The 25,332-nt window shown below is 47.0% G+C and overlaps 13 protein-coding genes across 13 annotated transcripts; 8 read left to right on the forward strand and 5 right to left on the reverse strand.

Moving 5' to 3' along the window:
• Window positions 1-90: 90 nt before the first annotated feature.
• METBIDRAFT_104047 (uncharacterized protein) lies at window positions 91-740 on the forward strand. Its single transcript, XM_018853759.1, has 2 exons — window positions 91-225; window positions 299-740. The coding sequence occupies exons 1-2, from the start codon at window positions 124-126 to the stop codon at window positions 602-604; spliced, it is 408 nt and encodes a 135-aa protein (XP_018713806.1). The 5' UTR covers window positions 91-123; the 3' UTR covers window positions 605-740.
• Window positions 741-1,020: 280 nt separating this feature from the next.
• Window positions 1,021-2,862, forward strand: ZCF11 (Zcf11p; the record flags this gene model as incomplete). Its single annotated transcript, XM_018856477.1, has 2 exons — window positions 1,021-1,463; window positions 1,719-2,862. 2 exons carry the CDS (start codon window positions 1,021-1,023, stop codon window positions 2,860-2,862), a joined length of 1,587 nt encoding a protein of 528 aa, XP_018713807.1.
• Window positions 2,863-3,030: 168 nt separating this feature from the next.
• On the forward strand, window positions 3,031-4,813 carry HGT18 (Hgt18p). Its single transcript, XM_018853764.1, has one exon. It carries the CDS (start codon window positions 3,200-3,202, stop codon window positions 4,676-4,678), a length of 1,479 nt encoding a protein of 492 aa, XP_018713808.1. The 5' UTR covers window positions 3,031-3,199; the 3' UTR covers window positions 4,679-4,813.
• A 419-nt stretch (window positions 4,814-5,232) lies between these two features.
• On the forward strand, window positions 5,233-5,682 carry RPL28 (60S ribosomal protein uL15; the record flags this gene model as incomplete). Its single annotated transcript, XM_018859416.1, has 1 exon — window positions 5,233-5,682. One exon carries the CDS (start codon window positions 5,233-5,235, stop codon window positions 5,680-5,682), a length of 450 nt encoding a protein of 149 aa, XP_018713809.1.
• Window positions 5,683-7,206: 1,524 nt separating this feature from the next.
• METBIDRAFT_29829 (5'-deoxynucleotidase) lies at window positions 7,207-8,234 on the forward strand. Its single transcript, XM_018855489.1, has one exon. The coding sequence runs from the start codon at window positions 7,256-7,258 to the stop codon at window positions 7,910-7,912; it is 657 nt and encodes a 218-aa protein (XP_018713810.1). The 5' UTR covers window positions 7,207-7,255; the 3' UTR covers window positions 7,913-8,234.
• A 225-nt stretch (window positions 8,235-8,459) lies between these two features.
• ERV1 (flavin-linked sulfhydryl oxidase) lies at window positions 8,460-9,054 on the forward strand (the record flags this gene model as incomplete). Its single annotated transcript, XM_018858517.1, has 2 exons — window positions 8,460-8,554; window positions 8,613-9,054. The coding sequence occupies 2 exons, from the start codon at window positions 8,460-8,462 to the stop codon at window positions 9,052-9,054; spliced, it is 537 nt and encodes a 178-aa protein (XP_018713811.1).
• A 156-nt stretch (window positions 9,055-9,210) lies between these two features.
• Window positions 9,211-9,864, reverse strand: METBIDRAFT_29831 (uncharacterized protein). Its single transcript, XM_018855490.1, has one exon. The coding sequence runs from the start codon at window positions 9,797-9,799 to the stop codon at window positions 9,299-9,301; it is 501 nt and encodes a 166-aa protein (XP_018713812.1). The 5' UTR covers window positions 9,800-9,864; the 3' UTR covers window positions 9,211-9,298.
• A 686-nt stretch (window positions 9,865-10,550) lies between these two features.
• On the reverse strand, window positions 10,551-11,630 carry YMC2 (Ymc2p). Its single transcript, XM_018855491.1, has one exon. The coding sequence runs from the start codon at window positions 11,564-11,566 to the stop codon at window positions 10,700-10,702; it is 867 nt and encodes a 288-aa protein (XP_018713813.1). The 5' UTR covers window positions 11,567-11,630; the 3' UTR covers window positions 10,551-10,699.
• On the forward strand, window positions 11,503-11,913 carry METBIDRAFT_104270 (uncharacterized protein). The gene has a single exon (XM_018853768.1). It carries the CDS (start codon window positions 11,645-11,647, stop codon window positions 11,858-11,860), a length of 216 nt encoding a protein of 71 aa, XP_018713814.1. The 5' UTR covers window positions 11,503-11,644; the 3' UTR covers window positions 11,861-11,913.
• A 939-nt stretch (window positions 11,914-12,852) lies between these two features.
• SFU1 (Sfu1p) lies at window positions 12,853-13,086 on the reverse strand (the record flags this gene model as incomplete). The annotated part of the gene is made up of 1 exon (XM_018856707.1): window positions 12,853-13,086. A coding segment is annotated over one exon (234 nt), but the record flags the coding sequence as incomplete, so codon positions are not given.
• Window positions 13,087-16,775: 3,689 nt separating this feature from the next.
• SWE1 (tyrosine protein kinase) lies at window positions 16,776-19,724 on the forward strand (the record flags this gene model as incomplete). The annotated part of the gene is made up of 2 exons (XM_018856535.1): window positions 16,776-17,160; window positions 17,296-19,724. The coding sequence occupies 2 exons, from the start codon at window positions 16,776-16,778 to the stop codon at window positions 19,722-19,724; spliced, it is 2,814 nt and encodes a 937-aa protein (XP_018713816.1).
• A 273-nt stretch (window positions 19,725-19,997) lies between these two features.
• Window positions 19,998-20,447, reverse strand: COX5 (cytochrome c oxidase subunit Va; the record flags this gene model as incomplete). Its single annotated transcript, XM_018857012.1, has 1 exon — window positions 19,998-20,447. The coding sequence occupies one exon, from the start codon at window positions 20,445-20,447 to the stop codon at window positions 19,998-20,000; it is 450 nt and encodes a 149-aa protein (XP_018713817.1).
• A 690-nt stretch (window positions 20,448-21,137) lies between these two features.
• Window positions 21,138-24,619, reverse strand: SEC3 (GTP-Rho binding exocyst subunit; the record flags this gene model as incomplete). Its single annotated transcript, XM_018858518.1, has 2 exons — window positions 21,138-21,158; window positions 21,179-24,619. 2 exons carry the CDS (start codon window positions 24,617-24,619, stop codon window positions 21,138-21,140), a joined length of 3,462 nt encoding a protein of 1,153 aa, XP_018713818.1.
• Window positions 24,620-25,332: the final 713 nt, after the last annotated feature.

Below are 25,332 nucleotides of genomic sequence, written 5' to 3' on the forward strand. Positions count from 1 at the left end.
TGAAGGCCGTGGTGGAGGAGTTCAAGGGCCAGGACTTGGGGTACGCGCAGGATACCTAGCTAGGCTCCGTAGGGCCTCCCGGCAGCGGGTCCGTATCCGTGCAAGCCCCGGGACAGGCCTTGTATGGAGCCAGTGCCGTGTTTTTGTTTTTCGTACCACTCCAACATAATCGTTGTATCATATACAATCGTTGTATTATATACGATCGTTGTGTTCAATATAATAGTTCTTTTCCATACAATCGTTGCGGCCAATATAATTGTTGTGTTCAATATAATCGTTGTGTTCAATATAATAGGAGTATCATTACAATCGTTGTCTCCAATATAATCGTTGTGTCCAATATAATCGTTGTGTTCAATATAATCGTTGTTTTCAATACAATCGTTGTGGCCAATATAATCGTTGTGTTCAATATAATAGTTGTTTTCAATACAATCGTTGTGGCCAATATAATCGTTGTGTTCAATATAATCGTTGTGCTCAATATAATAATTGTTTTCAATACAATCGTTGTGCCAATATAATAGTTGTGTCCAATGTCGTAATTGTTGTGTCCAATGTCTTGCTCGAGGCAGAGATAATTAGTGTAGCTCTATTCTAGGAAGGTGGTGCATATGCCCTTGGTCCCAGGCAGCTCATTGTCCGTTCAGTGCCTAGTGCCTGAGCCCCGAGAGCAAACTGGAGCTTCAAACTGCCGCTGCCGCTAATAAAGCCCCATTACTTTCCGTTTTTGTCTCCCTCTGATTTTCCTGCGTTCTTGTCACCTGCTGCCCTCGGCGAAATGACCCTCACCTCGGGCTCGCACTGGTTTCGCGGAGCACCCGAAAAACCCACTGCTCCGCTCAGAGCACTTCAAAGCAATGCCAGGGCAACATGGCCACGGAAGATCTCCACAAAAATACAGTATGTTTCCCGGATCGGCCGCTTGGGGCACGCGAGAAGCAAAATATATCATATTGCTTACTCAAGCTGCCCTCGTTTGGTGGGGCCAGGACTCCCAAGAGAAGCTCAGGGCCCATGATACCCATTCCCCAAGTACTAACTATCCAGAAACGCAAGAAAATATTCTGGGCATGCAACCACTGCAACAAGGCTCACATCACGTGCGAGGCGGCCCGGCCGTGTCTGCGCTGTATCAAGAAGGGGCTTCAGGATACCTGTGAAGACGCTCCCCGCAAAAGGAAGAAGTACTTGGCCGACATCCCCAGTCCTGTGGTTCTGAAAGGCCATGAAAAGCCACACGCAGAAGGGAGCACCGCAGCCGTTTCCAAAACGGTATGTGGTGTGGACATGATGCCCAGCATCAAGGCCGAAGCGGGCCTCAATCCAGAAACTGCTCCTCATATGTTCAAGGCCACTCAGTTCCAACAAAGCGCTTCGCTTCCGGATTACTTGGCTCAAAGGCAAACCCACTTGGCACGCTCATCTTCCGGGAACGAACCGGGCCGAGGGGCTCCTCTGTCTCTATTCCAAAGACAGCGCTATGATGGAAGCTTTTACGCGGGCCCCAGAGACCCGAGCAGACGCGACCCGGGCCAAACCCATGGAGGCCAAAATCAAGCTTTCAAACAAGTCCATGGGCAGCATGTGCTTTCTGCTCCTCCACAGGACCAAGACTTCCCGGAGAACAATGAGTTCACGCGCAATCTTCGGGACGCAGATCTTCAGGGCCAGACAACGTACAATGAGCAGCACGCCGCCTTAAACCAACAGAGCCATCCAAACTATATGGCCCAGAGTGGGACTCTGGGCGCTGCGCCGGAGAAAAAACGAACCTTCCTTTCGTCGGCCGCAGATATGGAGTACACGACGTTGTCCAGTATTCTCCAAGATAATTTCATGGGGGTGAGCCAAACACATTCACTTGCTTCAACCGAGGGGACGCCTGCTTCTGTCAACTTGTCTCCCAATTTATCTCCACATGGCTACAACGAAATGCAGAAGGTCCCACACTCGCAAGCTTTGGCGGCCCCGTATAATGCCACTGACTTCTCTCCAAATTCCTCTCAGCTCGAAGACCCCAAATACAATGGTTCGGGCATGAAAACAAATCAATACCCCAGCCTTTCTGAATTTCCTCCGTTTGACGCGAGAATCAATCAGTATTTTTTGGGCAACACCTCACAACATACAAATGTTACTTATCCGGAAGTCCGCGAGGCAATGGAGAATCTCAAGCAGAATAGCCCGGCGCAATATTTCTCGCGGAGCTCGAAACTGTCACTTTCATTCACCATGGGCTTTCCGCCCATAATAGAAACCAGCCGCAACTTGTTATTCAATGACCCCGAGGAAATCTACGTCAAGATCAAAAAGCCGTTTTCATATACCCCGGGGTTCCACAAGTTGATTGCGTATCTCCGAAGCAGGTTTCCGCGAGAAATGTTGGTCAAAATGGCCGAGTCCATGGCGGTGTACAGACCTTCGTTCATTGCGTGCACAAATTCCCTACGAGAGTCCGACCTAATTTTCATGGAACAGTGTTTCCAGCGGACGCTCTTGACGTATGACAATTTTATCAAAGTCAGTGGGACGCCTACGATCGTCTGGCGAAGAACGGGCGAAATAGCATACGTGGGACACGAGTTTACCACGCTTACAGGATGGACGCAGGATCATTTGCTTGGAGGCAAGCCCACGTTTATTGTCGAGTTATTGGACGACGAGTCCGTCGTGGAGTACTTCCAGCTTTTTTCCAAGATCGCCTTTGGTGACTTTCTTGGTGCCACCATGACCGAGTGCACGCTCCTCACGCCTAAGCAGAATGTCAAGATTCGTGCTGGGTGCAGTTGGACCATGAAACGAGACGTGTTTGGCATCCCCATGATGATTGTCGGGAACTTTCTTCCCATCCTCTAGGTCAGCGAGAAGACAAAACATTCCTCGAAATCAGCATATAATTAACCCATATTTTGCATCTGACTTGAGGTCGTTATTATGACCTGTTGGTATTTTTTGCACCCACCCCATACAAATATGTATGTTCGCACCAACCGGCCACCATGTACTCACGTGATGCTACCGCAGCAACATAATGCGACCCGTTTGGCCCTCCCGTCATCTGGCACAGCCGATGCACAGATAACACAAGATACACCACAACGCACAAAGCACTTAGCACTTAGCACTTAGCAAAGCAGAAAAAGAAACGGAGATCCTCCTTTTCCGATATCCATATCCCATCGCTGTATCTCTCATGAGAGCAATGGCGGCCGCACGTGACTCCTTGACTGTCAAATTGATCGTCACTGTTAGCACGGTATGTTTAGGCTCTCTCCAATTCGGCTATCACATGGCGGAAATGAACTCTCCAGGAGCAATTCTTTCTTGTAGAGCCGACGTTCCTGGTCTGAATCCTTACGAGCTGTCATTTTTCGGCAGAAATGGGTTTTCTTCATGTATTCCGCTCACAAACGAACAAGTGGGGTTGGCCACATCGATCTTCAGTATTGGCGGGCTTGTGGGCTCATTTTACGTGGGCACACTTGCTGATTCAATTGGGCGCAAGAAGACGGCGTTGCTTCACAACGTGTTTTTCTTTCTTGGCTCAATGCTCAACGGTTTTGCCGGTACTTTCATTGCTTTGATGATGGGCCGGTTTATTGCTGGAATTGGAGCAGGGTCTGCGCTCGTCATAACATCGTTGATGATCAACGAGATTGCCCCGCCCTCGTACAAAGGCTTTTTAGGATCAATGAACCAGGTCTCGATCAACATCGGTATCTTGTTTGCACAATTCTTGGCTCTTGGATGGAATAACAACAACGACTGGCGGTACCTCTTGTTTATGGGTAGCGCCATCGCGGCGTTCAATTTTGGCGCTATTATCCTCTATGGCGAGGAGTCCCCTGTATGGCTTTTCAACAAGGGGATGGCTACTCAGGCTTTCACCACGCTTCATAAATTGCGTGGAGGAGAGTATGCTGCATCTCGCACTGAAGTCAACAGCTGGAAAACCAGCAGCTCTTCAACAGCCCCAGAGGATGGTTCACTTTTGAACGAAGAAGGTGTGGATACACGCGAGTCCGAGAGAGGAGAAAATGGAGCAATCTCCTTGAAGAAGTATTTGACCTCGTCAGAGTACAACAACTCGAAGTTGGTGGGTACCGGGATCTTGGTGCTTCAGCAGTTCTGCGGCATCAACTCCATCATTTTTTATGGTGTGTCGGTGTTGATCAATATCTTTCCGGAAGCGGCTGTTCTCATCAACTGTCTCATATCGATAGTGAACACCTTAGTGACATTCGCCTCGGCCCCGTTTGTGGATAAATTGGGCAGGAAGCCGCTTCTCAAAACATCGGTCTGCATGATGGGCGTGCTGGCAGCGGTTTTGGGGTACGGAATCTCGAGATCAAATGCAATATTTTCGATCTTGGGTACATTTACTTACATCACTTTTTTTGCTGTTGGGCTAGGGCCCATTCCGTTCTTATTGGTAGGAGAAGTGACGCAGCCAAGAGCTAAGGCACTGGCACAGAGTTGGGGCGTGACCATGAATTGGCTTGCCACTTTTGTCGTCGGATTTTTTTTTCCGATCATCAAAGAGTCTCGTATTGGGGCAGGAGTGTACTACATCTTCTCAGGTATGTGTGGACTAGCATATTACTTCATCAGTAATTACATTCCGGAGACTAAGGGCTGTAACACGTACGAAGAGGTATGGTCAAACCGCTAGAGCGAAACACAAACAAAAACAAAAACCAAAAACTAGGAAAGAGAGACAAAAAACATACTGCTTGTGGTGAGAAATGAGACGAAGAATCTTGGTCTACTGTATGGCTGGGGTGTCGGCTGCAAACGCTGGTGTGGATGCAGCATCGTCTGCGACAGGGCAAGACCACGAGACGTGAAGGTAGAACAGTGCACATGAAAACACATAAATCCCACGAACACGAAAGTACATCCTGTCCCAATTCAAACGCAAACGGCATCTACCTACTGCACAATGATTGGAAATAAACTGATTTCAGGGTCCCTTTGCCACACCAGAAAGCGAGTGCCCCCGGATACAGGGTCACGTGCGTGCGCACAGGGCAGAGCCCTAACTCTCGTCTGCCGCTCAGCGGTCCGCACCGGACAGCAAAAGATTGTGCCTGCACACACTACCAGTCCAACGGACCCACCCGTACACGCCAGGCCCAGCGGCCGTGCGCAGGCTCGCGACCTTGCGAAAAAAAAATCTTCAGCATTCTTCCTACTTTTACTTACTCAAGTCTACAGTAATTTGCAATGCCTACCAGATTCACGAAGACCAGAAAGCACAGAGGTAACGTTTCTGCCGGTAAGGGTAGAGTCGGTAAGCACAGAAAGAACCCTGGTGGTCGTGGTATGGCCGGTGGTCAACACCACCACAGAACCAACTTGGACAAGTACCACCCAGGTTACTTCGGTAAGGTTGGTATGAGATACTTCCACAAGCAAAGAAACCACTTCTGGAAGCCACAAATCAACGTCGAGAGATTGTGGTCTTTGGTTGAGGAGGAGAAGCGTGACCAGTACCTCAAGTCTGCTTCTGCCTCTGCTGCCCCAGTCATTGACACCTTGGCCCACGGCTACGGTATTGTCTTGGGTAAGGGCTCCTTGCCAAACGTTCCTGTAATTGTCAAGGCCAGATTTGTTTCCAAGTTGGCCGAGGAGAAGATCAGAGCTGCTGGTGGTGTTGTTGAGTTGATTGCTTAAGCAGTTTATCTGGACGCTCCCCTGTTTTAATAGTCACAATAAATCTCACACGTACCATTCCCGCTGGGATTCTGTAGGTTGCCGGTTGCTGATGCTCAGATTTTTGTGGACCTCTAACGTTCTGTGTGAGCTTAATTCAGCTTTCAAGGAGCCGTGGCTAAGCACTTCGATAAGGGTCCGTGTCAACTTTATAGGCTCTGATTGTTCGAGAGCTCTTGTTCAAGGCTGTTCACACTCTTGGTGCATATTGTTATGTCTTTACTACTGCGACGAGGGCGCTTACACAATCTGCAATTATTGCTGGGGTACGATGGCCATTCCGGAACTGTTGCAGCACGAGCATATACATTGCATTTAGATTTTGGAAGATGCAAGAAACCCTCGGATACTAACCTTGTGTGTCACACTGGGGACGAAGTGAAATGAAAGTCAACAATTTGAGCGAGGTCCAACAATTGGAGCTGACATGAAATATTCTGACTGGCCAGCTACATGGACTAGCTTGGGTGGGTCCTTTTTTTGGAAAGACAAGTCCGGTACACCAGTCACCTACATACGAAAGTTTTCGTGTATTGAGGAAGTCAAATTAAAATACCGATTCGGCTGATTCGACTAAATGGTTCCAGAACTGGAGCCCCTGATGAATTCTGAACGGTCGTTATGTTGGCCGAGCTCTCATATACGACGCCAGCCTAAGTTCCTCCTTTGTGTGAGATCATAACAAAAAGGAATTGTGACGAATTACCCACCAGAACGTTTTTCTCCGGCAGACTCATACTTGAGAATTCTCGTTGCCACTTCGAAAAAAGTGGTGCATTCTAATGTCTTCGTACTAGTGGTGAACGCGAATCGTTGGTGTCGGGAACAGCATGTAGGGTCTCGATGCGCATGTTCGGGGTACATTTCGAGTCACGCTTACAGTACCTGGCAGAATCCTTAGATTGCCTAAATAGACACGGGGAACCGTGCGCCAAGTATACCAGCCCTCGCCCCAGGAAGTTGGAGCTACTATCTTGTCATGCTCTGAAGATCCAACAATTGGCTCCATAAACGAAATCCCCTAGATACTTTCGAGAGTTGTTTAATGTCTTCTACTGATCCAAGTGCCATCCTCATTTGCCTCGCCTTCTTCATGAAATCCTCAGCTCCATGGGCGTGACCTTACACTATTGTGGGAGGAATCCTCTATTTACCAATCGGCAAGTATACATTGAGAGAATTAGCATGTAATAAATGTGTGCAAAAATAGATTGTCCTTCCAAAATGACTCGACAATAGCTTTATCCGAAAAATCGTAATAAACTATCTTTCAGCGAAAGTGTGGGGCAGGTAACCGAGACTGGACTCAGAGCACTAAAGATGGATCTCGTAATAGGGCCTCACAAGAGGGCCTCACAATAGGCCTCACAATAGGTCCGTACAATTATGCACTTTTTTAAGTACCTTGCGCAAGCTCACCATGCACTCCCCGTATTTACCAGAAGAGATGCGTAATTTTCGCGAGAACAAATAAAGCTAGCGTCTGTTGGATCTCGTCAGGTCTGTAAACTTCACACTCTTTGGCACTAAAAGTATGACTGAAAATCAGTGGACGCCTGAAAGGGCTGTTCCAGAGAGACTCCAGCATCTTCTACAAGAAAAAACACCGGTCAACAGCATGTTGGCCTTTGTGCAGATTGTCCGTCTCTTGAAAACGCAGCCTAGAACAGGTTGGATAGACAAGAAAATCCCGCAGATAAATGCCGAAAGCATCTCCGATCATATGTACCGAATGCTGATTATTGCTATGGCACTTCCTCGGCTGAAAGTCGATGTGGATAAGTGCGTAAAGATCGCCTTGGTGCATGACATTGCGGAGGCTCTAGTGGGCGACATCACGCCGGCAGAAAACATGCCCAAACAGGAAAAGCATCGCCGTGAGCTTGCTGCTATTGAATACATGGCTAATTTGGTGTCCACTTACAACTCTGAATTCGCAACCGAGATGACCGAGTTGTGGTGGGACTACGAGGAAATCCGCTGCTTAGAGGCGAGATACGTGAAAGATATCGACAAGTATGAGATGATCCAGCAGGCATGGGACTATGAACAAGATTTTGGTCTTTCCCGGGACTTGAGCGAGTTCTACCTCGCCAGATCGGGTATTGTGACGGAAGAAATCGGCGATTTGTGCGACGAGGTTATTCGACAAAGAACGGCGTTTGTGAAGACTCTAAAAGAAAAGAGCTGAGATGAGCCACATCTAGATACTTTGTCTTCTACGCTTTTATTGTACCCTGGGTTATTAAACACTTTTGGCGAGAGGATTTGTGATACGACATGGAACTATCCACGCATCAATAGTTAATGCATATTTATTCATTCTCATCACGAGCACAAACACATCTGGAAAGGATAGCCCCGGATCAGCTCAATCTTATGTACAACGCTCCTCTGTTCTCTGGCAGACGTGAACGGTTTTGAAACTGACCCGATCATTTAAGAAGTATTTCTGAAATGTTATTTTCGGACACCTTTGTTTTCCGCCTGCGCAGCCCCATCTGGTATACCCATGGCTTAACCTGAAAAATTTATACCCTTTAATGGACTCTTCTATTTAGATTCGAAGACACGTCCTGAAGCACTATATTTTACGATGATACAGTCAGAAACTTAATATCTCTTTCCCTTCATCCATCATTCGCTGCTTTATTGGCACAGTCTTGCATACTGACATACTAGTCCAGATCAGATCGCTGCTCCGCTGCGCATTACTAATACCCACCAGTGTTGTATAGATGACCCAAGAAATCACCGAATCAAAGGATGAGACACCCAAGCCGGTCTTTGGGGCCTCTGGGCGCCAAATAGTCTACGACAAAGATGGAAAACCGTATGTTGGGGAAGTTTACCACCCTTGGCATCTGAGAAATCGTTTACTAACTATGTAGATGCCGCACCTGTAACACTCTCTTAGACTTCCAAATGGTGTCTGGTAAGAGTAAAGTACCATCTAAGACCGAGGAAAAGATTAAGAAAACCGAAAATCCTGCTTCCACTTATAAACAAGATGATCCGCCGGATGTAGAGAAACTAGGAAGATCTTCGTGGACATTGCTCCACCTGATTGCAGCTACGTACCCAGAACACCCTACGACCAAAGAGCAGGCTGACATGAAACAGTTTGTGAAACTCTTTGGAAACTTCTACCCTTGCTGGTTCTGCGCTGATGACTTCAAGAAATACATGGTTTCCAATGAACCTGAAACGGAAACCCAGGACTCGCTTGGCAAATGGCTCTGTGGAGCACATAATGAGGTCAACAAAAAACTCGGTAAACCGCAATTTGACTGCACCTTATGGAAAAAAAGATGGAAAGATGGATGGGATTAGGCCAAGCAGGATGTTCATGCAAGTTGAAAAAAGTAAATAAGACTTGTGAAGACTTTGTTGGCTGGAAAGGGTAACCGAGTAGGTGTATTCAATATGCATGAGATACGACAACTCTGCTGTAAAAATATATAGACAAAAAGAACTCTGTTCCAATACCTCGAGATCTGTTATGCTTGTTCAATATAACGTTGTTGTGTATTCCTATATGTGTAGTAAGACTTGCTTTATGGATATGATTCACGGACTAATATATGCCCTTGATAAATCCCACCAATTCGTCGCCCACGCGTTTACTGGACGTAGGAATGAAACGATCGGCTTCCATTTGTTTTTTCAATAACACTATGGTGGGAATTTTGCTCACTGCATACGTTTGCTGAAGCTCTCTTCCACCAGGCGAATCGCATGCAATATTCGCCAATGCCACAGATTTGGACTCGTCCAACGGATATTTCTTTGAATCCGATAAAACGTCAAAAAGTGTCAGCGTCACTTGATTACATTTCTCATCCCCTGGAAAGGTGAAATTGAGTAAGAGTGGCTCTTTTCCCAAAAGAACAGTGCCCAACTCGGTAGGACGCTCTATGTATGTGGGAAATAACCTATTCTTGGTCGTGATTTGATTGGGACTTGGAGGGTAAATTAGCCTCTTATTATATTTCGTGAACCAGCCGAAAAGTGTCCTGGAAGGTATCACTGAATGACATGCAATATACATGGGCCGCAGGCGGAATACCAGTAACATTTCTGTGTAGTGATGAGTGTACTACTTTGTATGGTTTCGCAAGTGAACGAGAAAGTCTGGGGTTGCTATGACGCGTACTTCGGGTGCGGTCATGGCAAGTAGCCGCACCTTTTGTTACAATTTTAATTTTTAAAGACCTCTAAAATAGCATTTTGTGATCAGACCAATGCTTGGTTTTCAAAATTAAAAAGCTTTCTGAACTCTCTGTCTACTTTGTCAGACAATCCTCAAGATGTTCTTTTAATAGGCAAGGGTACCAATGCACCGGTCTATTAATTTTCTGCACGATGCTCAATTAAGACAAAACATAATTATAGAAAATGACTTCATTAATTTTGATTATTCAAAAGGAAAACTCTTTGATGCAGGCTGGATAGTTGAAGCAAACAGGCTTTATGTAATAACTTATATAGAGGATATATTGTTTTGTTTTGGCTATAATATTCAAATATAGTGTTTCGTGCACCCGTCGATTGGATTAAAGCGCACGCTTGCCTGGTGAGCAGTGCACAAAATACAGCACGAGAAAAGACAAACAATGTCAATTGCATAAAACCTCTGAAGAGAAGACATTAAAAAGTGCCTTTCATTGGATTATTTTCCATAAAATTTAGTTTGAGATTGATGAAACAGATAATCATTTTGGCTCAAAAACATAAATGGAAAATATGTGCCTATTTTGGTACGTCAATGTCTTCCTACGACCCAACAGACAACATACGACTCATGATTGAAAGTAAAGTAATACATTGAATATTCTCCCCATAGCTATGACTATAAAATATGACTTGCATTTCTTGGTAATACCACCTAAAACAGGTCCCGATAATTTGACTCCGAATATAAGTTGACCAATGCAAGATTAGATTGAATATTCATCAATGCTTCTCAGTTCAGAGCTTATCCCATGATTCTCAATGCTGTCTCCACAGCGGCAAAAGTCCCTGCGCTGCAAGGAACTGCTCTGAGAAGACACGGCACGATTCCTTTCCAAAAACCCCTCATACCATTGGCTGCCCAGATAGCCCTCGTGGCAGAAGAGATCTTTCCATCGTACTTCGAGTCAGCGCCAAATTTGTCACTTTGAATATTGCTTTTGATCACATCTAGGGGGTAGCTGCTAAGCCACAAAGCGTTTCCAGCCAATGCACCACACCCCAAAAGCTCTATGGTCGAAATATCGCCCCTCAGTTTATATCCACGTTGATTTATAAGACCCTGAATAAGCGACTCGTATGTGAGAAACCATACGCCATACGCTTGAACTTCTCTTATGAGAGTAATGGTGGTTCCACGGTAAAGCCCTGCAAAGCCGTGTGCACCATAAATTTTCTTCACGGTATCTTTGAGGGACGTGGACTTTGTACTTGACTGGCTGAGAATACGGAGCTGCTCTACCGGTGCAGTGACCGGGGTATTCACAACACCAGCCATGGCACCAGCAATGTAAGTTTGTGGCCAGAGCAGAAGCTGGCTTTCACCGCTATTTTTGAGAAGTTGCCTTTTGGTCTCATGAAAGCCATAGAACTGGAGTGAAACACAAGCACCCACACCGAAAAGGGGGGCCAAAGTTCCCTTATAAAAGGCCAAAGGTCCCTCTTTTGTCAAGACTTGCTTGATAATGTCTGCAGAAGATGTGGTGGTTGAAGTCTGGAGTCTGATTTTCACCAAGTCGGCCGGCTGGCCTATGAGCACCTGCGTTGCTCCGCCAATAAAACCGGCCGCCACATCTTTTGCTTTTCTGCTAAAGGATTCATCGACGGACATTTTTTCTGCTTCTTGAACAAACGAATGTCTAGAAAAGTATGAGATGGAATGACAGTGGAGCAATGGGGTTAGGAGTCCATGACGCCGCTATCGTGTGCTTCGATCAGACAAGCGCACGTGACCATCTTTTTAATGGGTGCAAATTTCGCCTGCGCAGGGGCCGTGGATGCCCAATGCGTCAAACAATACGGGAGAGTTCGACACGTCTCAAAAATGCATCTTGATTCATTTCACGACAATTCAGTCTCACCCGCTACTAGATTATGGAACGGAAGGCGAGTACGTTTGATGTAGACTATGCACTACGTATATTCTGACAAATTAATATCAAAGACCGTACAAAGTTGCTATTGTATCTGAATTGAAAGGACGGCGCCGTTTACTATTGAGTTCCAGTGTTCTTAGTCATTGAGAAGACCGCCAATGGACATCGTCTTTTTCTTCAAGTCATTGGTTCCGAAAGATTTCGTGAAGTCCACAGCGATGGAACGCGAGACTTTGGCCCCTTCGTCATTCGATGGTTCGGAGGATTTGTTCTGTTTCTGCTCAGCCGTACCGTCTTTGAGACTGGCTTTCTTAATTTGTGGTATTTTGGGGTCAACATCAAATGACGGTAGCCTGATCAGGGGTAGAGTTGGCAGAGCATGTCCAGCATTCCCCGCAGGAGATCCCCGACCGTCAGGTGTTGCATGGGCCGACGATGGCCGCGAGAGCTGCTGTTGGATCGGCGGCGTACTTGTTCTAGCGATGGGGCTCGGAATGGCGAACGTGCTTGATTGCGCCGCAGCCCCGGGCGGATAAGCATAGTAAACTGGAGCCCCACCATTGCCAATGATATGATGGGGGGCTTGGACGAGTTGCGGCTGTGGATGTGGCTGCCGCTGCGAACTTCCCGGATGTTGCACTACTGCGATTGGTTGTGAGGCCGCGAAGGGAGGCACGTGAATCACTTGTTGCTGGGAATATGGGTGCAGCGTCCCATGAAGAGGCTGATATTGAAATGCTGGTGGAGGGGGAGGTCCTGGTAGAGGGCCCGGCCCGTTGGGGACACGGCCGAAACCGGAGTACGGAGGGTAAAACGACAAGGGAAGCGTGCCCGGATGCCTGAGGTTCTGCGGCCGCGGGGCTTGCGGCTGCGACACGTGTGTTTGATGAAGGTCAAAAGACTTTGATGGCAATTCCTGGCTCAGAGTACGACTCTCTGGGTTGTTTGTTGTGACCGGGGTGGAAGAAGGCGAGACAGAGGTCGAGCCTTCGAGGCTGACGTCGCCATACTTATCGGAATGAACGCGCTTGCGGCGCTTGATTGTACTGCGCTTCATCCGGATGGGGCGGTGGCTGCCGTGGAGTCTATAATACAAGCCGCACGCGTTACAGATGGTGTTGCCGACATCGTCGCGGCGCCATAGCGGGGTGATTGTGCTGGAGCAGTTGAAGCAAGCAATGGCCACACTGTCGTCTTCCTTTTTCTTCTGCGCGGGCAGGACCGCGGCTTTTTCAAACAGCGAGCCCTTGTTCATTCGATTATCGTAAGCAGGACAGCCTTTGCATGCCGCCGAGCCGCCAGTGCCATTGCAGGAACCGTCGCCTTTGCAGGAACCTTCCTCCACTTTGCATATCACCGTGTTCGGCGGCCGTTTCAAGTTCACCGGGCGGTGGTGGTTGTTTGAGCGAAGATAGAGACCACAGGCATTGCATATTAGCGTGCCGTCGGGGGCACGGCGCCAAAGCGGCGTTTTGGTCGTACCACAGTTAGAGCAGACATTTCTTGCATCCATCTGAGTTGCTTCGTCGACTGGGGCGGAAGTCAGGGATGGCGTGGGGGATACCGCTTCGGGTTTAACTGCTTTGGGCTTGGCAGCTCCAAGCTCAATGGATGAGGGCTGTACTGCGCCGGATTGCTTCTCAGGATCCAGTGTTTCAGGCTTCTGTGTCTCGGACTTGACTATGTCGGGTTTGTGCACCCCAGACTTGATTTCACCGGAATCTAGGGAGCCAGCATCCACGGAATCGTGACTGGCCGACACCGGAATTTCAGGCGGGTGGCTGTACTCTGCGGCGCTCTGCGTGTCTGGGACCAGCCCCCGGCTTGGTGGTTGTCGCTGGGTTTCTTCTTGAAGAGTCATGCTTTGAAATGCTGTCTTACAGATGTCAATATTGTTCAGCGATCAGAGGATGGAATTTGTGATGGTGGACATCGCCTGTAGAAGAGACAACTATGATGGTGCTGAAATTGCGCAAGACAGGGTAGGAAAGTCCCGCGCGTGAAGTGTTGGAAAGGTATGGGCTTCTTCTTTTGTCCTGAAGAAAGTCACAACAGAAGTTCTTGGCGCTTGCTTTTTTTTTGCTTGAGATGACTGGCGACGATGCTGAAGACTGGACTGTGCGATCAGTGGGGCGGAAGCGAAATTGCGAATATCCGATGGCACGCCCAGGCACTGCGTATATAGAGTGGCCCGAGTGCAGCGCCACATGGAAGCTGGACCCATATCAGTCACCAGTGCGCGATCAGTTACAGGGCAACGAGACAATCGCGCGATTTGAGCCAATGAAAGGCCGCACAATAGTAAGCGACGGCACAATTGACGCACATAGATCTATAGTGTGCACCAGATAACCGTTGGGTGATTGGAGCCAGTAGACAGGCGGATGACAGATTAGGCGACACGAGGCTTTGCGGGTTCTGGCACTATCGTGGGTTGGCCCCTACAAGAAATTACGTGGATGACACGTAATGGTTTTTAAAAGGGCAAGAGGGATTGAAGAAACAAGAATTTGCTTGCCGCCGGGATCAATCACGTTGCGATGTGTTCCGTTCCATTGAGTTAACCTTATACGAATCATATCCGCTGCCATGGCTTGGCAATGCACCTTTTTCTTTCTTTCTTGCTCGCAGACGAAAAGATGCCCGCAAATCAAATTTTCGTTTTGTTGGAAGATAATGTACATTGTTCTGTGATAAAGCTGGCTTGCATCTTGAGTAGCTCATCGGACGTCACGTAATTCGAGGTTATACTTGGGACCCGTTTATACTAGTACTCTTCAAATTACGATATCTCGGGCGCGCTCAATAGTTCCACACCAATCAGGCAATCGCCCCGATCAGTCCGGTCCGGGCGGGACGCCCGGAACGAGTAAATTTTTTTTTTTTTTTTGCCTTGCAAAGTCTCACACTGATTTTCGTGAGTTTAGAATCTTGGCGTTTTTATTGAGTGAAATTTAACAAACAGAGAGAATCAAAATGACACGACTACGAAATATGGTAGGCTCTTTCTCTCGGTTCGTGTTCATTTCAAAAATATCTGCGAGAACGAGCGCTGATCGGGCTGATCTTTCCGATAACCATGTCATCCACCAGGTCGTCCAGCTGGTGATCACCTGCATAAAACAACATTGCAACGTAGTCTTTGATTCAGAACTGCCATGTGCTGACGCCACTAGAGTGATGTCTGTTCCACGAAATTAATATCACACCTGCGCCAAGAATATCTAGAATCTGAGATCAGTCGCTAAGTAATTGGCCCCGGCTTTTTTGCGACTTTTTGGATGTGCTTCTATTCGGGCCAGTAGCGGACACCGATTCTGAAAAGAATCGAGGCTGATGTAATCAGCTCAGTTGATTCTTGGAGCTTTGTAGAAAACTTCGACATGCAAGGCATTCTTTTTGGGCAGATTGCATTTTTCTTATATCCTTCATTTTTCTTTCGCATGAGGGCTCATCGCTTCTATTATCATCGAAGTTTCGAGGAGAGCGAAGTTACAGGCCACAGGCCAATTTGAGCATTTTCTAACATTGTAATTAAAAAGGAGTAGCGATGGACGTAGCAAAATTAATCCGAAGCCTAGCCTGTGCCAATAATCAGAGTTTCAGTTTGTTGAAAGAGGTTGAATCGGCAACAAGTCGCCTCATCCTTAGACGATCAACATCGCACGGGATGAAAAAGCAAAAATGAGACTTTGGTCTACAATGCCAGATTATGGCGAGTGTAAAAGGCTTGAAGTACAACAGCTTAAAAAAGACATACGCAGTGGATTTTCCCGAGTGTCGTGAATATTCAAGAGCACGAAATTATAGCATCATTAAGTTCAGTCGTCAGTCATGTATATGAACCAACACTCTTGGCTCTATGGCACATGCAATACATGATTAAGCTCATACAATTGTAAATGACACGACGCACGTCGTCAGACAACAACTAAGTTTACGCTGACGTAGCAGTATCGATGATTTGTGCTGACCTAGAATTGTAAAATACCCATGGTGCATTAGAGAATTAGTGCAATGAAAGACCAGCAATACCAACATATAAGATCGAAGATAGCTCTTGCTGCATACATGTCCCATTCGAGCCCACACGGATTGATCTACAGATCGGACTTTACACAAGATCCATGTCAAGACTACTTTTGGCAACAAGGTCTGCTACACCAGCTGAAAAAACAAACGTTCGTCCAAGCTAAGTAGATAGCGTCGTGCTGGGCTCTATGTGAGAAGATCAGAAAAAGCCTTGTCACTTCTATTGTATGTGAGCCCTGTTCATTATTGTTTCTTTTGGTACTGTAACCTCGACCAAAACACTTGGTGGTCCACTTGGCTCAGTCGGCTTCGATTTTCTACTCACTGATGAGGACTGTATTTTCGCCACTGCACAGATCCATGAACATCCAAAACACCATCAGGAGATCACATGACTTTCAAGAGGTCTTCGACATGTGCGGCTCCCATGAAAAAAAAGCGCGTTTGTTTACGCGACCTTCATGATCGCCCCTTGTGTTTACCTCGTGTCGCGCGGGAAAACAACAACCGCTCACACCACCCACTCAATTCAGCAAGCGTGGTATCTCAAGCCAAAAAAACACAGCACCTAGAACCCTATTAGCTATCAGAGCCCAGAAAAAAAAATAGTTTTTTTCGACCAACGATTTGATAGCAGCGCAATAGTGGGCTAAGGCAACTAAACACACAGAATCCTTGCCCTTCCATCCCCATCACTTCGCCTATTTCTGGTCAAAGATAGGGAGATATCCACCCTCGAAGTGTGGTCAAACTCATCACACCCAATACATCGGTTCATTATTCTGCTGCTCGATTAACACATGTGCTTTGAGCAAGTCAGAGATTGAAGATCAAGGCCCCCTTTCCACATTCAATTTTCCCTGCTTTGCTAGAAATACAGCCTGACTAAATCCTCATCCACACCAAACCAGCATGAGGCGTCAGCAAAGAATACTGAAACCTCAGAATAGCAACATTCACCAAGAAGAGCAGCTGTCCCTGAGTCAAGTCCAGCGTACGCCGTCTAAAAAAGGACCATCCTACCAGCATGATTTGGAGTATTTTACCAATCACCACTTCTCCCGGTCGTTCAATTCGTTGATTCTAGAGGACCTGGACGATCAGGTCAAGACTCGCCGGCTCATAAACAAAAGCCCCCCGTTCAATGTAAAACAAAACGCTTCCATTCAGGATACTATTGATGATGTTGCCGACATAACAAGCGACGACATCGACGACCACACACAGGAGGATTTCCTAAACTGCAATGACCCGGAATTAGATTCGCTATCAGAAGAAGAAGCTGAGAAATTTACAGGTGAAGGCAACGAAGCGCCAGGGATCGAAGGACTAAATTGTGCACAAGGGAAGCAAAAAAGGCGATTGCCATTGTCTGGTGGCAAAACTCTTCTACAGAGTACTCCTTCTAAACTTTTGTCAGAGGAGTCAAAAGCGACTAAGCCGTTATTGAAGCGGTCTTCCAAATATTTCAACTTGTCGATCGACTCCAATCTCGTCCCAGACCATTCCAGCCCACTTTTTAACCAAGATCTTAAGCTCACGCTGTCTCCACTAGCCGAGAAAGGCACACCTTTCAACAAGTTCAAGAGACCGCATAAGCTTGTTAGCCAGTCGCCCTCGCCGAGCTCAGGAAGTAAGTTCAAATTTATGGTGGGTGCGGTCTCTCCATCAAAAACAGAGAAAACCTCTAAGATGTTCAAGAATTCAAACAATACGCGTATTAAGTCGCCTTTAAGATTGGGATCACTGTCTTCTGCTTCTTCCCCGGCGGGCAAGGGATTCAATATCAAACGACTCGCTAAGAGCCCTAATCTACGATTTATGGGCTCTTCTTCGCCACTTGCAAACCACGTGTTTGACGAACAAACTGCTAAAGGATACGACGAATCTCCTCTGCGTCCTAAGAAACATATTGTGTCGAACTTTCGCATATATAACGATCAGGATGACCGTGAATCGAGCATAATGAGCAAGGTTACTTCTGAAAATAACCCGCCTTCCACGTCAGGATCCTCGATATCCGATTCAAACAAGGAAAACCAGTTCTTACTACCTTCAAAATCTGCCAAAAAGGCTTCATATAAGTTTGTGAAGCCCTTGCAAACTGCATTTGAGTCTGCGGGGTTGAGGAAGAAGAGTTCACAACCAAAAATCACGAAAAAGGCACCTCCGGAAACTCCAATGAAGCGACAACCGCTCATGATCATATCAAACGATAAGAACAGACCTCATGACTCTAATGACAGCTGCCTCAGCCTTGATCATTCTATCGAGATCGGTAGAAATATAAGCGGAACATACCTCAACTCAAACGAATCGAACTCTTCATTCTTCAAGATTTCTTCGCTGGCAAAGTCTGACGGAGACATGAAATTCGATTTCACCGAGCCTCTAGACGTAGATTCGGGGGCTATTCCAGAAACGCCAACAAAGCTGTCTAGTCGAAGCAAGAAGCTAAATCTTTTGCTTGATGATGTGAATATCAAGCCACCCATACGACTCCCTGGGGGCTCAGAGGTAGAACCTTGCACTCCAATTCTGCAGTTTCCAACCGACTCGCTCATCTCGTCTCAGGCAACTTTGAGCTTACCGAATGCATCAGGAGATTATCTGTGCAATGACCAAACAATCTCGCTTCATCCTCCGGGCCTTGAACGTGACTCGCTCATGTTGCCATCAAAGAAGGTTGCACCAAAAGATCATTTCGATGAACGACTCGTCGAAAAGTTTGGGAAGTCAAACATCAAATACATTGGAAGTGGGCAGTTCTCCGTGGCCTTTGAATGTAATTTCCAGGACCAAAAATTTGCAATAAAACGAAACAAGAAGCCATTTTCAAGTCATCACGAAAAGAAAGCATTGTTACGAGAGATTGAAGCGTTGAGGGCGCTCACTTCATTTCACGAAGGAGAAACCGAGGTTGCAGAGGGAAAAGAAAACTTGGTATTTTTTGTTGAAACCTGGAGTTCCAACAACTATTACTACATTATGACCGAGTTTTGTGAGGGTGGTACATTAAACGAGTTTTTGGACGACCACCAAAATTATAAACTCGACGAGTTTCGAGTCTGGAAAATCTTGATCGAAATCGTATCTGGGCTCAAGTACATTCACCTGAAAAACTACTTACATTTAGATTTGAAGCCAGCCAATATCTTCATCACCTTCGATGGGAGTTTGAAGATTGGTGATTTTGGTCTTTCGGCAAAACTTCCCATATTGGAGGAGGATTTCGATTTAGAGGGCGACAGAAACTACATTGCACCCGAATTGATCAATGACAAAATTTACACGCCTTACGCTGATATTTTCAGTGTGGGGTTGATCATCTTGGAAATTGCAACCAACATCATACTTCCAGGAAACGGGACACCCTGGAAAAAGCTCCGAAGCGGTGACTTGAGTGACGCAGGTAAACTCTCCAGCGACAACATCAGTGATTTCTTAAACCACAAGAACTTCTCATCGTTGACATCGTACAATTCGTCCCTTCAGTCTATAAACATACAAGGGTTGAGCCAAAATTTGTTAAGTGCGAACATATCAAGTGGCTCTCGGTCCATTCCCGAACAAGGCGCCAGCTCATACTCAAACAGGAATAATGCTGGCCTTTTTGATAAAACCTCTCAGGGACGGCTAATTGACAGTGTACGAGAGATAATTCCTAAAGGTGCACCGGAATTTCTTCTAGATAATTCCCATCGCCTAGACGACTTGGTTAGTCTTATGTTGAAGCCAAATCCCTTTGATCGCTTGAGTGCCAATGATATATTGATGCGAGAGGATTGTGCTCAAATCGAATCAAGGCGTAAAGCTGGTGCCACTATTTTTGAGGGAGAGTTTGGCCCTAATGATGACTGAGAAAGAAGACACAGCCGCGAAGTATACAATAGTCAACTTAACGGCTGAATACAAAATAGCATTATAGAATTTTTTTTTTTTGGAAGTTAAAGTTGGAGTGTATTTATGTGCTGCGTTTGTTCGTCATTACATTTTTGCTCGGGTATTGCTTCGTGTCAAAAATAATGTTTATTGCATTTTATTTAAACAAAATCTTGCCTTGTGGAAAGGCTGATGCTTGGAATGAAGAGTAAAACTCGCCTGGAAATGAATAATTCAACCAGCAGCAGGGATTTACTGAATTTGAGAGTAGCCAGTGAATGGGTTGGCGTTCTTGGACTTTAAGTACTCGTCCGACTTTTGTTGCCACTCCTTGTTCAAGGTGATTGGGTCAGCAGGAGCCATCATTCTAAGACTGGCAAACAAACCAACACCGGCAAGCAAGCCGGCGACAGTGCCCCAGAAAATCTTGCTCTTGTCGCCTGGAGCGTATAATGGCTTTCTTGGACCCCACTCACCAAAGGAGATGTAGTAAGCAGCCTTCTTCTCTCCACTGGTCAACTCTTGCCAAGGCAACTCCATTCTAGCCTTCAACTCATCGATCAAGGCAGTTTGGTCTTCTTTTGGCAATTTGTTCCATCTGGTCTCCAAGTGGTTGACGTATGCGCTGGACAATGGTCTTGGTGCTGCCTTGGCAACAGTAGAGTTGAAACGGACGGCTCTAACGATGGATTGACGAAGCATTTTTCACGTGTTTTCGCTTAAGTAATAATTGAGATGGAAGGCTATATCGAATACCGCGTCTGGCCTGGCTGATTCAATTAACCTTGCTTAGTTTTCTGCACTAGAAGACCTTTGAGAAGTTATTTTTTCCCTTTAAGAATTTTCTACCTGTGTTGTGCGCACTGTTCCATGGGGCCACTTTGCTAGCACGCTTGAAATGGAGCGCTATGATTGGCGGCACAAGGGACGCGCGGATGACCAATTCGGAAGAACTCTTTAATTCCTTCCCCTGGGCCCCTCAGGCCGATCGTATCCCCAAGGCTTACAATGGCGTAGCTGGGAGATACACAACTATTCAGATTGTAGATGATTTAGTATAGAACGAAATGATCATATTTTGTATCAGGCACAAGTGTCGCTTATTGCTTTAATGGGCGTTCCTTGTTGAATAAGCGCCGGATCTCACTAGCGCTAACACTTTCCTCAATATCCTTGTCGATAGTCCTTGCAATAGAGCGGAATTGAAGGAATAGTGCTTCCACTACTGCTTCTAAATCCTTCCAAAGAAGGTCCAAAAGATCGTGTTCGAACACGGTATCGGATGTTATGACATGTTTCTCCATCTTTCTGAGCATTTCAGCTACTTTGGTAGACATATCCTTTGCTGTGTGCGATGAACTCATCCCTCTAACAAGGATCTTATCCTCCCTTTTACTCTTGTGTTTTGGTTCGCTGCCGGTATGAGTACTCACAAACTCTTTGATCTTGCCAACGTACATACGGATAATGTAATCAAAGTACTCTTTTTCGACTGTTTTGAAAGTAACATCTAGTCCGGCTGACATGTTGGTAGATGAAGGGGAGTCATACTCGCCCAACTGTTGAAGAATGGAAAACATGTTTTGCAAAATCGCAACATTTCGGTGTGCTCTCTCTCTTTCATCATGCGTGTTGGACTTAAGTAAGGGATCGTCACGACTAAACAACTCGTTAGCTGCCTTCGTAAGCAGTGCATATGTTTGTCCAATAATAAGGGTAATTTGAGGCAGTTCCAGACCTGAGTTTCGATACTCTTGCAAAGAAGATTCTGTCGTTGTAATGATTTGGTTCAAATTTCGAACCACAGGCAAAATGTCTCCCTTTGCCCTCACATCGGACTTATTGAACATATCGACTTGTTGAGCAATGAAGCGTTCCCAATTGCCTTTATATCTCTCAGTCAACTTTGAAAGAAAGCTGTAGGCAACAAAATCTTGACTCTTGCTTTCTGCACTGGTCAGTAACTCAAACAAACCATACAAAACTTGTGTGGTAATCAAGTCACCTGGAGTGAGCTCTCTGGTGAATCTATTTATATAATTCCCGAAGATGGAATTCATGTTGCGGAGAAGCTCGTTAGAATTTGTCTTATAGTTGATAAAATCTGTATCTCCGTTGTCATATGAATCGATTCTTTGTTCGAAGGGAACGGACATCAAGAACGTTGAAAATTCATCTTCAGAAGTCAAATGGAAAAATGTACCCAAAAAGTACTGAACAACGAGCATGAACTCTGTGCTTTCTTTGACTAGCCGTATAATGGCCCTTGGGTCATTGATTTCCTCTGCGCTTTTGGCGACTGGTTCGATTGTTTTTATTTTGTTCTCCCCATTTGAAGTTGTGTTGCGGCTGAGTAGACGACTTGAGCCAAATCTAGATGATTTGGTCTTTTTGAGACCGCTCAAACGTTCGGAGTTATTCACCAACCGAGAATTTCTCTTGCTGTCACTTCCCGAATGGATCGCGTTTCGTCGAGAACTCAACAAATTGTCCAAGAAGTTGGCCATGTATGCATTGAACTTATCGTTGATGAGTATGAAATCATGTTCGGATATGCATTTCACAAAGAGATTTACTCCTGCAAAAATATAGTTTTTGCGGAATATGGGAAGGATTTTGTTGGGAAAAACGTTTGAGACATCTTTGTTAAGGTCCTCGACCACATGTTTGAATTCCCCAGTCATAAAGGTCAGGAATCTTTGGATAAACGAGAGGGACACTCCTTCGTAAGTCTGATGGAATTGCTTCAATGCTTGCATTTGGCTAAGGTCCTTTTCAGATGTGTTGATACCTATGGCGCGTATAGCGTCATACAACATCATGAGCTTGCCTTCGAGAACAGGCACCATTGAAGCATCGTCAAACTCTTTGTAGTTTGCCACTGCCTTTAAGTCGCGGTCACTGAATCTCACTTTGTTCATAATCTCACTCAACTCATTAAACAAGATCTTTTTGTTGACGGCCTCAATTTGCAAACCTTTCGAGTTATGCTCTATGCTGTTGATTTGAGGAGCTATCATTTTAAAGCTCACCTCCATTTCTTCGAAGATCTCAACCAAATTGAAAATCTCTGCTGCCGAGATCTTCACCTCATTAGCTAGAGTGTCTTTTCCGAAGTCCAACGTGGTGAGCTCCAAAATATTTCTGTGTTTGATGGAGGCCAATTCTTTCTTGAGCATTTTAAGGCAGTGCTCTCCGCCATCGGTGGGATCCCATCCAATACCATCAAGTAACTCCTCAATCTCGGGATCTTTCTTGAAGCTCATTTCTGGTTTAGGCTTTGCGTTTTTTTCTGGTGCTCGGGCTGTATTCAGCTCAGAATCCGGCCCGACAGTTGGCTCTTTCTCGTGTATAAGTGGGTGTATTTCATCATTGGCATCCGGGAGAGGGGTTTGTAGCTTTTCTGTTAAAGATTTCGGAAGCAGCTGTTTGTGAGAAAGGGTTTGATCTGGGATATGTTCTGGTGCATTCAGCTCCTTTCCAAACTGAGATACCATGAAGTCCTCGATCTCTTTGATAGAGTCGTCAATGACCGAATCGTTCCGGTCGCCAGCTTCGTTCATCTTCTGACGCGCCACATAGATTTGCGTGTCGATACTGCTGCCTGTCAAGGAGGCTTCCTCTATGCTGTATTCATCGCCAGGGTCAGGAGCGGCAGTATCTTCGGGCGCCTGAGCCAGATGGTCTGTCTGATCGTGTTGTTCATCCATATGGTCCAACTGATTCAGAAGCTGCAACCCGTATGACGCAGCAGTCTCAAGATTGTCAGATACGTCACGCGGTCTGGCCTGCTCGCGTTCCGGTTTGTAGTTTCTAAGCGGCAGCAGCAGCCCGTTCTTTTGGGTATATTCCAGGATGGTTGGCATGGTGGACCTGCTGTCTTCGAAAATGTCATTGATGCTGGATCCCAAACTGTGGGAGTCTCCGATGGAAAGCGTTTCCAGGGCTGCCTCGCTTTTTCTAGGCGACCCTCTCAGGCCTTTGACCGGAGAGTTTCTTGTTGACATGGAGTCTTTGTCCTGTACTGTGGATACGTTGATGCCATCGACAGACTGGTGGCTGGAGCTTGTTGGAGTGAAGGTTTCATGCGCATGCCTGATGCCGCTGTTCAGAGACGGGCGGTCCACGTCCATGACCTGCATCGGTTTCATCGGAAGCGTCCCGTTTGCAGTGAAGTCCATGTCGTTGTAAAGACCCACCGGGGCTTTTTGGGCCGCTGGGCTAGGGGCCGGCATGGGCGCGGAAGACCGGGTTTTGGACATTGGACGGGGCGGCTGCTGGGAGCCTGCTGCGGCCCCGGAAGGCAAGCCCAAAGACTCCAAAGTGAAGCCCTTCATCTCAGGGTAGTGGCCCGTGAACCGGTGGTAGATCACGGCCAAGTGGTGGACGAACTTCGAGAGCCGGCCCGGGTCGTCCCCCGACTTCCAGTAGTAGTCTTTGTTCAACAGCAACACGATCGCATCGGGCGCCACACGCGTCACGCAAGTCAACTCGTCGAGGTCCCACGTGCGCCCGATCTGATACACGTTTTTCTGCTCGTTATACTTGCCCTTCTGCAAGAGCACGCGGCCCGTGTGCTTCGTACACACGACGAGAACCCGCGACTTCACGGTGCCGATCTGAGCGGGCGGCAAGCCCGCCGGCGGCGCCTGCTGCGGGTACAGAGCATACTCGCGAATTAGCAAGTGGGTGTTGTATTTGATCTCGGGCACTTTGTGCCCGTCCACGACCACCAGTTTCGAGTAGCAGTCTCGGATGATGTGGTCCACCACGGCCCGTCTGGGGTCCGGGTTTACCATGGATCTGACCGGCGCAGGAGGGCCGCCGCGCTGCCGAGGCAACGGCTGCAGTGCAAAAGGGGGCTGCGCCGGCATCTTCGGTGGGTGGGCGGGCCTTTTGGACCCTGTTTGTGCCGTTTGTGTGGGCATTTGGAAGCCGCTCACACCAGGCTTGGGCCCGGACATACCTCCCGGCATCGGCCCGGACGGGGCTCCGGCCCGGCGCCCGTTCTGGGGCCTGCAGACAGCACTGGGGGCGCCTGCACAGCCAGGGGCAGCTTGGGTGTTTTGGAGCTGCCGTGGTGGCGGAATTTCAGCGGGATCATGAGGGGTGGAATGGAGGGTCTGATGGCTGATATGGTTCGCGAGTGCGCGTGCTTAAGTATGGGGCCTGGGTGGACTGCGTGTGGAGAAACTAGACTGGGTGGAGGCAGACGGGCCTGGATCTCGTGCTATTGACAGGTTGATTTTTTTTTGGAGGGAAAGGGTTGCTTCTTGCTGCGGGATTCACGCTTTCCTCTTTTTCTTCTTTTTGTTTTGAATGTTGGGGTGTTTATGGTGGGGCCTGGCACCTGCTTGTTATCTATCGGTCATGGCACGGGCTTCTTCGCAGGCTTGCGCATACTGCAAATGCTTCAGAGCCCAGGGCAGGTCCAGAATGGGCATACCGGAATGCGCGATCATTTTTGGGGGTGGGCAAGAAGCGCTCTTAGTGGGGGCTCTCTGGTCTTCACAGCCCTATTTCTTGTCTTTTTGACTTCTCGGCATTTTGCGGAATCCATGCCCTGCTGGAACCCGAACAACAGCCT

The sequence above is a fragment of the Metschnikowia bicuspidata genome (assembly GCF_001664035.1).
Source record: "Metschnikowia bicuspidata var. bicuspidata NRRL YB-4993 chromosome Unknown METBIscaffold_1, whole genome shotgun sequence".
Taxonomy (NCBI): domain Eukaryota; kingdom Fungi; phylum Ascomycota; class Pichiomycetes; order Serinales; family Metschnikowiaceae; genus Metschnikowia; species Metschnikowia bicuspidata.